This window comes from Stylophora pistillata, chromosome 1, assembly GCF_964205215.1.
Source record: "Stylophora pistillata chromosome 1, jaStyPist1.2, whole genome shotgun sequence".
In the NCBI taxonomy this organism is placed as follows: domain Eukaryota; kingdom Metazoa; phylum Cnidaria; class Anthozoa; order Scleractinia; family Pocilloporidae; genus Stylophora; species Stylophora pistillata.
Window position 1 is genome coordinate 19,351,808 of NC_142519.1, and position 10,277 is coordinate 19,362,084.

Here is a 10,277-nt window from a genome sequence, read left to right on the forward strand (position 1 = left end):
ATTCGAGTGAGCTGACTACAAATCAATTTAGGTTTCCTTGAGGCTAGCATTAAAACAGTTCCTCACAGTTAGAGCAAACGATCATATAATGAATTTTGCCGGTGGCAACACATTGTTTATGTTTGTATCAGCTCTGTCTATAAACTTTTCAATTAAATAGGATGTCAAGAGATTCTTTGTCGCCACCCTAGGGCGACAGGTTCTCAGTTGTTATCACGGAATATATCAGAACCGATATTCCGTGATAACATCTCAATTGGTTAGAGCGCCGGATTGTGTTGTGTGGGAGGTCGAAGGTTCGAGCCCCGGCCAGACCAATACTCATGGTCTTAAAATAAGTGAGGAGAAATTGCTACATTTCTTTAATCAAGAAATGGATAGATATTCTAGTCTTCTCGGATAAGGATGAATAAACCATAGGCCGCGTCTCCTACAGGGTTAGGGGTAGGAGACGTTAATTTCCCACGCACGAGATTACTGTGTCGTGGATGTCCTCCCCTGGGGTGGGATGGGTGGGAATTGGCCCTGAAAAGCCCCCATGGGGAGTGGCCAACTAACCTATGTATGTATGTATTGTCGACGTGGTGAGCGTAGATCATGTTCGCGGGGAAAGGGCACGTGCACTTTAAGAAGTTCGTAGCCGTTTATTAGTTGGTCACGCAGAAGTAAGAACTCACGCTGACAGAATTGTGACAAAACTAAATAAAACACCGAGAAAGAATGCCATTGAAAGTTTTACATCCATAACAATGTTATTTTACTTGTTAAAATACATACACACAGCCACAAAGTTTGCCTGATGAAGTTTTGTGTCACCAAATGAAAAAATTGTTGGACTCTTGGTCTGCCTCAGGATAGTAATTAATTGCTTACTGAATACCGATGAAGATACTGTCAGGTTTAATCACACATCATATGCATCGCATGATATCGAAATGTGGTAAAAATCTAAATATCACGTATTTATGGGAACTCCAAACCTACTTTAACGAGCAGAATAGACTTGAATTAATTGTTGAATACTGGTTACTTAACAGTAATGTTTTAATTTTTGGTAAATCGCGCTGAACATAAACTTGATTAGAACTTTAAAAGATTAAATTGGAAAATGAAATCTCTTACTCCATTGATCACAGACCATATATTAACCAACCGTTAAGAACTGATTATTACCGTATCTTTCTGAATTTTTAGTATTTTGTCACATTAGTTTAACTTCACAATCAACCATCTGTTTCGTTTTCGTTTACTCGCACACCCATTATAGAGGCGTTCACTGATTCGCTTTGTTGAAACCAAAGTCACAGTCTTGTAACTCTGGATGATTCCAGCCATATCGAAAAATGCTTTTAAATTAAAACAGTTATTAGCTTAAACAATTGAAAGGTATTATATATTTATGTTTTCTCGTAATATGGGTATCTATTTTAAAAGGCTTCATTTATCCCAAACGCAAGGGAAAATCCTAGAGGACATTCGTAGCAACTGCTACTTCATACCCTCGGAGTTTTTCAGTCTAAAAAAATCACACTCATAACTAAACAGTGTATGGTAAAACTGCGAATAAGGGGAATTTTCTGGGGTTTTCTGTAGCGCTCCTCGGCCTCTGTTTTCCTGTCTTATAAGTTCAAAACTGTTCTGAAAGAATGCCAATATTTTTTTTTCGTCACGGTTAAACCATCGTATACATATCTCCCCTAAACTTTTCAATTTGCAATCCAATTAATCTTTTCCAATCAGATTGGAGAGCAAGATGAATGGTGAAAACTTATTTACTCTTAGACTCTTCTACTCCTTCTCGCCTTCAAAACTAATAACGGAGTAAAAGCACCAGTAAAAAATGTTGAATGCGAGATATGCAGCAGGGAATAATATACGGGAGACTCTATCGATGATGCTTGCTTCACATTCTGGTAACGCAAACTTCACGAGTCCCTTAGTTTTCCCAAGGGCACCAATGTTGCCGCTTTGTGAACGCTCAAGGTCCTTCCCATGATCAGACTTGTCGTTTTTCTCAATTTGCCTTGGTGATGTTTCTGCATCGTTCTGCAAAAAACATCTGCACTAATAATACAATTCTTTGACGGCTTTTTCCTGTTACTTCATTACCAGTAATCACGAAAAGTTTCTTAGCTCTATGTGGGTTTTAAAAGTCGCAAATTTGCGCCAAGACCTGTGAAAAATAGATTAGGTTCAGAGTAAGTTTGGAAACAACTGCTACTCAAACCACATCATTCTATCAGCTCCTTCTCCCCCCCTCCCCAACCCCCACCCCCCAATTCTTTTTTATTTCTGCCCCACCGACCGAGCCACTTCCGCAAGAAGTAAGATGAATGTAAAGGAAGGATAATATGCAGATGGCCTGATGAAGATTTCTTCGTCGTATTTCGCATTTAAAATTGAAATGCACCCTGCCTGTCATGCTTCAGGGGAAATTTCTATTTGGTATGTTACCTGTTTCAGAGGCATCATTTCCATATCCATACTGTCGTCTTTTTTGTGCCCTTTCAGCTTTTTCTCGCTATAAAGACGCACGATGACATATTCCCCAACCGCGCCAAACACGAAAAAGAAAGATATTATGAAGAAAACATCGACAGCCTTGATATATGAAACCTAGAGGAGGAAACGAAAAAAAGAAGCTTAACTTTGGGCTTCTTCTTTTTTTCCTATTGTTGCATGCGCCGAAGAGATCTCTGTATTTATGTAGCTCGCGTGACGTTATTACGAGACGCTGAGGTGGGCTGGATCGAACTCTGCGCGAGCTTATGTCTTGAATAAAACATGTAAGCTTTGTCGTTATGACTTCCCAACAGTGGCGTGCGGAAAATTTCGTTTAAGGTGACAAGGTCATTTTCCTGTTTGAAAAGACTCTTGACTCCTGCCAACGCTACAAAGCTAAGCCTGAAGTGGTTGAAGTCTGGTATTTTTTTTTAATACATTTTCCGCAGACGCTTTTGCTCTTGGTTGTATCATAGCATCAACGTCTTTAAGAATTTTTGTTTGAGCAAAGCTAAAGAGAGCTTGGACAATTATTCGAGTAAACGAAATCGAAGTGTGAAAAATGGAATAATCAATTTATCAATTCTCTGCAGGCATCAAGAATGCTGAAAATAAAAATAGTGCAATTATTAAGATCAGTCATGGGCTTCTTGGTTGTAGAAACTTTGGCGCAGCAAGGACTAGACCGAGGGGAGTATCAGCCATGTATGATGCATGTTTTGAAATATCTGCCGCTAATTTCTGCAGTGAAGAACATGAAGCTGAAAAATTGTGTGAATATGGACTACCATTTGCTTTCGTTCTTCAAAGCATACCAATACATATAAATGGATGATTTTCACGGAATTCTGTACGTAAAAAAATTAATGATATACGGACAATAATAATAATAATGAGGATGATGATAATGAGAACGATAATAATGATAATAATAATGATAATAATTATAATAATAACGATGATGATATTGATACAATTCAAACAAATGCTTGCTGGTAATAACAGGTTTTCTTGTAAAAGTATATGATACAAAAGTAATGTGCTCATTACCGTCGGAACAAAGCCCTTCCCAATTCGCAAAGTTAAACACACGAGGACAAAGTTAATGCAATTTTCTTAACACTGTTGCCCTTACCTTAGGTACTGAAGACCGGAATGAGCCCATAAGAGTTACTATGGTTAGGACTGTTGTAACCCCTAAGGCTACACGAGCTGGAACTGCGTCCTGTGCGATCCAAAAACTTAGCCAGGAGAGGACAACTATTAGAACTGTCGGTGCATAAATCTGAATGAAGGCGTATCCGAGACGGCGCTCAAAGGTGAACTCTGCCCACAGGTGCGTATAATCTGAATCTTGTCGAAATAATAGAAACGAAAAAGTTGTTAGGTAATACTTCCTGTGTGCTCATAAAACTGTGATATAAAAGAAAACAATTTTAAAACCAACAAGGCGATCATCAGTGCCTGACAATTGAGCAATCGATCGACCGACCCATCGCTGGGCTAATCCTGCAGTAACAAATGCTCACTAAGACTAAGGTTAGTTCCCATAACTGTGATTTAATAAATCGAGTACTTACTGGAACCGCGGGTCCCATAAAGTACTATTGCTCTTCTGGTCTTGATCTCTCTCAAGGTGAACTCGTTCATTTGGTCTTCAAGAATGACAATACCTCTCTTATCTTTGTCTTTCCACGAATAGTCGACTTGTTCAATCGGATAAGCATCTGAAAAGTACATACAGCCGTTAGAATGCTAAATGCATCGTTAAAAATTAACATGAACTGAAAACGATTTCGGGGTTCGACTCGAAGATGGAAATAATTTTATCCCATCGACTTAAGGTCTGCTTCATGTGCATTGTGGAAAAGGTGTGAGTTGATGTTAAGAATTATATATGGGATTCAAACCTGGACGTCATGAGTTGAGCGACTGCAGCCTGTTTTATTTTTTTTTCCTCTAATTAGAAATTTGGTCTAATATGTTAAGAAAATGTTCCGTTAAATTCTCAAGGGAGAACTTGTTTAATAAGTGAGTAAGTAAGCAGGTAAGTAAGTAAGCATTATTTAGACAGGGTAGCCCATTTAGCTCCATAGGTGCCCTATGTCAAAACGTAAAACACACTAAAAGCCCAGAATGAGTTCACTCAACAGCTTAGAAGTGTTAAGTTGCAGGACTGTTTATCCAGAGGGTAGTCCCTCAGATCCAACTGGCAGTTTGCTGTCATGGTTATCCTATAAGAAATTAATTTATTAATTGATAAAACAATTTTCCTTCAGTTTTTCAAGATGTTCAAGTGACTATAGTTTTATGAAGACTAAATATGAAGGGACAATCATTTACTTACTTTTAACTGGCACAGTTTCTACATTTAGTTGTAAAGAGAGCAAAATGATGGTTAACTGTGTACTTCATTTTATTTTCTTATTGTTGAGTTTAGCATAATAGTCTATGATAGCTTCTTTCTCAACTTGTGTTATGCATTGAAGCGTCCCGGTTTTTCAGGTTTCACAAATATGACATCTAAGCGTCACAAGTTACAATCATCTAAGCGTCACAAGTTACAATCATCTAAGCGTCACAAGTTAAAATCATATACATATTGAAAATTCATTTGTTACAGGTAGGTATGTTTTCCACATATTTTTAGGAACTGGTGTTCGTTACCTTGAACTCCACGTGACCTGACCGTCAGGCCTGATTTTTACTCTGCTGTTGTCAGCAGGAACATTGTGAAACTTGGCTGTCTTGATGTTGAGAAAGAAGGTATCTGGGAGCCAAATAAGATCTCTGTAAGATCCGGTCAAGAAAATTGGCTCATCGAGGGAGTGGTTTAAGCGCGGGTCTCGCCAATATTGACGAAAGAACATGTCAACTGAGAAATCCTATGAGACAAATGTAAATAGTTTCTCAGATTTCAAGTGGACTTCAAAAACATTTTGGATCAAATCCGATGATGAACTTCAGGAATCATCTTAAAACATTGGCAACAAAATGCCCTGTGACTTTAAAACGTTTGATTTTTGCGTTTCAGAGTGGAGTGTTCTATTCAATACCCTCAGTCTAATTCTCTTTTCTCACCGTTTAGTAATCGGTATGGATAAAGTTGGCTAATCGAGGCGAATTAGTTTTCAAAACGTATCTTAACTCCTAATTCATAATGCACACTGTAATCAAAATGTCAATGATTCCTTGGTTGCTATTACTTACCATATCAATTTCCCTCACTTTTCCAAAATGTACCACGGACATGTCTATGGTAACATTCAGTGGCGGACCTGATGCGGGGAAAAGCACTTCGTAAAGTGAAGACTTTTTGTAGGGGAGAGATCATAAGGGTGCGAACTGCGCATATTTGGCCTGTTTGATCGTTGAGGAAATGCAAAATTCAAGTTTGATCCAGACCATAGCTGAGAGAGACTATTTAGAGGAGATTTTCAATGATACTGTAAGCGTCATAAAATAAGAAGAAATTCTGTAATACCGACGCATTACCTCTGTAAAAAGGCCTCAGCCGTTTATCGTAGCGATCTTCGTGAAACAATTTCTTCATAGTCTCTGTAGCGCTCTTGTAGCTTGAATACAAAACGAAGAATATCAATTTCAAAACGATGTGGGTTTATATTCTTTATTTGGTATAGTCATTTAAAAAACAACAAAATCAGACCTTTCTTCAAGAGGTAACTTTTATGCAAACGATGCTTTTGTTTCATCTACACTCGTGGAGGAACAGGTTGGGTTTTTTTATTTTTTTTATTTTTATTTTTTATAAATATGAATCAAACAAGAGAATAGAAATTCTTGAAATAAAACAATTATCCCCCTACAAGACCACCTATAACACTAACACAATGCAAAATATAACAGAGACGCGCCTTCATCGCTGCTTTTACAGCAGCTGAGCGAAAAGCTCAATGTGAGGTTTACCCTTGAACCAAAATCTCCATTTAAGCCGACTTAGACTTTTTAAAAAGCTTCAGAAGGACGCTGATGACTTTTGCAGTTCCAACCGGTTAGAGCGGAATTTACTGGAACGTTTCTGTTAAGAGGGAAGTGAGAGAGAGGGCGATTTTTTTCTCATCCAGAACTCGCTGCTGGGTTGACTTACTTTCGGGTTCATTTCGTTCTATTGTTAATATGGTGGTGGCTCTTCACGAACTTATTGCTTAAGCCATGAATCCGAACTTTCTTGCCACAACTGGCGAGTTTCTCCATATATCAGCTTTATTTGCAGCTTTATTTGCAGCTTCTTCACTGAAAAGGGTTCCGTTCGCGTAATTCAAACACTAACATAACTTTTAGCAGAATGTTAATAAGTTATGCTAATAAGTTTAGCGCCGTAACTACACCCGCTTTTATCTTAAAATGCTTTAACTCTACATTAAAAATTTAGTTGGACATGTTTGTAATCTCAATGTAACCACATGTTTGAAAACAAGTTATGGTGCAAAGGTAATTATAATATAGTTACCCTTCTTTTTCCGAAGAATAAACGTAATCTAAACCTACCTTAAAATTAACGCCTTTAACTCAATGTATTTATTTGTCATAAAACTAAGAGATCTCTTAGCTGGGAAAAATAACGCTGAAGAATATGTTTAATTAGTACCTGTCTCGTGAGAACGAAGCTGCTGTGTACAACTTGAAATGCCACACCGCGAAATAAATACACAAGACTGTTCGGTGCATTGTAACCTCTTGCTTACCCGTTATAGAAGAAAAAAAAAGCATGGAATTAAAAAACTCGCTTGTCTAAATGTGAAGGGAAGATTTTAAGCTGAACCAAGTCTAAGACCAGCCTGAAAACACTGAAGGCGCGCACTATTAGTTCACGGATGCTCGAGCTAATGAGAATATCGTTGATCAAAGAACAATCATGATAAATTTTCATTCTTTCCTAGCTTTTAAAGCTTTTCACCGCGAAGGAAACTCAGCTGTCTGTTGTAACTCAATCCTATTCAGTCTTTATTTGATTTGTACGCAACTAGTCAGCAATTAAGCATTTGTTTTATTCGATGTTATAATAATACTTACTTTACGGCTTCCGAAATCGATTTCCTCTTTTTTGACAGTAGGATTTATGTAAATTATAAAATAAAAAAAACCGTTTCCCTTACCAAATATAATTTCTTTACTGGTTTGTCATACTTAGATTGGCTGAGTAAAGTGCAAGACGTTATGGAAAGTGCGTCTCATTTCTCAGGCTATATGTATAATGTAGTCAGGAAATTAGTCTGTTTGTTTAATTGTTATGAAAAGATATGTACATTACCTGCTACTCGCTGTAGATATCACCACTTTTTTTTGGTGTAATGCATCAACCAACCTGCTGATGATTTTCGAGGGACTAAAGGTTTAGGTGACAATAATGGTCCCAGTGATAATACCTCGTGCTAGACGAGTGCTTTTGTCCCTTTTTTTTGTCATAGAAACCCCATTTGCGCCTCCGGGATTTTTATGGCCTATAGCCAATTAATAATTTATCAAACTCGTCCTCAAGGGCTGTCAGGGAGAACCGTAAAGACAAAAAACATGGACCAATAGGCCAGTAAGAAAAACTAATTTCACTTTCATTTTCATATATGAGGCGTTCGAATATTCTGTAAACTTAGGTAAACATAACATATATGATTTTCATATATTCAAATTCATTGACAAAAAGGAGGTAAATTTTAACCTTGGTCGTTTGGTCATAAAAGAAGTTTTAGAGGGAGAGAGGAACCAAAAAGTCTTTTTAATCATTTCCTTGGATCATCCACATGCAGTTTTTGTCGGGAAAATAAAGTTCCAGAAGAAGGTAATAATGGTAAATAATGGTAGTAAATTCACTGGACGTAGAAGTTAAGATGTCGATTACTGTTCGGCCAGCGCCTTTTTTTTTTTGCTGACATGTGTTGGGCCACTTTAATTTTTCCCTCGCTTTCGTTTTTCTGAATTGATCTATTCTCATTGCCATCTCCTTACGGTCACATAACTATCGTGTATCGGCTATCAGCACGCCAGTTGGTGTAATTGAATGGTTAAAAACTTGAAAACATAAAAATACCTTGAGCAAGTTACACAAATTTTTACCCAGTACTCGGCTGGTTTTTCAGGGCATTTCTCGTACAGCTGGAACTTTTTAGAACGTTTGTGATGCAAGTGAAACCTGATGAAGTGGATCATATATTCTAGCCACTATGCAATCATGCTGGTAAATGGACTGAAATTAACTGCCGTCCAAAGTATTTCAGTTATGATTTCCTTTTTACTTAGCTTGCGTTTTTAAATCCTGCAATCACGCCCTCTCTTAAATGGTCAGTGACTGGAACGCTCGAGTCAACCCCTCGCCGGCCATTTTTTTTTTATGTGTTTTCGTTTTTTCACTTTACATTTGCCTTTTCTTTTATCCAATTCCTCTAGGGAAGCCCTGTTTTCAGGTTCTTTGAAATTTTACCTTGTAATCTTGTCGGATGTTGACACTTGGGAACGCGCCCTACTCCTCTCAAGTAACTTCGATCTTCAAAATGCGTCAATTTAAAGAGAAAAGTAGTTTTTTTTGTTTTCCCAGCCACTTTATTTCTAGAAATTAATTGAATGTGTATTCATGACTTTGATAATGACGAATTCTGCAAATAGAAGAAACGCTGTGGGTCGAGTTCATCCAGACACTCAGGCATAATAGTACCGAAATTTCATTTACATGGCATACATGCTGTGCTTTAGGAGTGAATACTTTCCTATAGATACTACAACATTTTCTATTTTGGGTGCTTATATCTGAATTGATTTAACTCTTCCCTAGTCATAGTAAAATTCGAATGTATGCTACTCGAATAGAATGGAATTTTAAAAGATTTTCTGGTTTTATTAATTGTTAATCAAGGTGATATTGGCCTCTGAATTAAAGCAATCTAGCGTGTAAGATAACCTTCCCTACTGGTTTAATTCAAAGTGTTTTTGTGAACTGGAGAATCATCAAAAAGTTAATCAGACGCAAAAAACATGCAATGACTGAAACAGGTGTGTTTTTTCCCAAGCTAGCTAGTAATAAACACCTTGCTAAATTTACAAGCGATACTCCATTTCCAAGCACGTTGCCGCAATCAAAGAGTTGATTTACTGGCAGATTTTTCCTTAACTGTACCAGTCTAAGTCCATCCTTTTGATTTCGTACGTTCATGGTCATGTAAAAAATATTAGCCATTTGAAAAGGTTGGAAAATGCCAGTTAATACTTATATTATCTCCTTTTTTATTTTACTAACAAGTTGTTAGAAATGCTGTTCACTATTGGGTCTGTTTGCTAGGTGTTTTAGTTAAAAAAAATTTAAAGATCAGCTTAAGGGGACTAAGGTCTGCCCCTTTTCTTTAATTCTAGTTTACGAGAAGAAAACTGTGTATTATGAATTCTCTCCTTATCAGAAACCACGACTGCTTCGATGGAGGGTCCTTGGAAAATAAATTGTAAATTAACACATGTTCCCTAGACGCCCGAAAAACGGCCTGGCGCTCGACCAACAGCTTAATGCTACACTAAACCACAGGATAGTGTAGAGGATAGTTGCGTAGCCTTACATTTGTCTTTCTGATTAGCTCCTGAATCCCGGATATCAGCGAACAAGCATGTTGACAAAATATGGGTTGCGCAGCACGCTGTCGGTTTTTCCTCTAGACTAAATAGTTTTCGAAAAGGATGGATACGATCAGTTTCATTTTCTCCCGTTGAATAATGAAGAATGTGGAAGTTTCCCTGTAAACATTGTGTAACAAAAGAATTATGTTTTAGACGTAGGG

General features: G+C 37.5%; 1 protein-coding gene across 3 annotated transcripts; it reads right to left on the reverse strand.

The window, feature by feature from the left end:
- Window positions 1-624: 624 nt before the first annotated feature.
- LOC148741559 (glycine receptor subunit alpha-1-like) lies at window positions 625-8,852 on the reverse strand. 3 transcript variants are annotated; one of them, XM_088742304.1, is made up of 10 exons: window positions 7,775-8,828; window positions 7,112-7,199; window positions 5,998-6,077; window positions 5,713-5,780; window positions 5,170-5,387; window positions 4,654-4,736; window positions 4,083-4,229; window positions 3,638-3,855; window positions 2,455-2,616; window positions 625-2,046 (listed from the first exon to the last, which is right to left on the reverse strand). In XM_088742304.1, exons 2-10 carry the CDS (start codon window positions 7,189-7,191, stop codon window positions 1,789-1,791), a joined length of 1,314 nt encoding a protein of 437 aa, XP_088598430.1. In that variant the 5' UTR covers window positions 7,192-7,199; window positions 7,775-8,828; the 3' UTR covers window positions 625-1,788. The 3 variants fall into 3 exon arrangements, with proteins under 3 accessions (XP_088598430.1, XP_088598420.1, XP_088598439.1); XM_088742294.1 differs by having other exon boundaries at window positions 7,112-7,203; XM_088742313.1 differs by having other exon boundaries at window positions 2,037-2,173; window positions 7,112-7,203; window positions 7,775-8,852.
- Window positions 8,853-10,277: the final 1,425 nt, after the last annotated feature.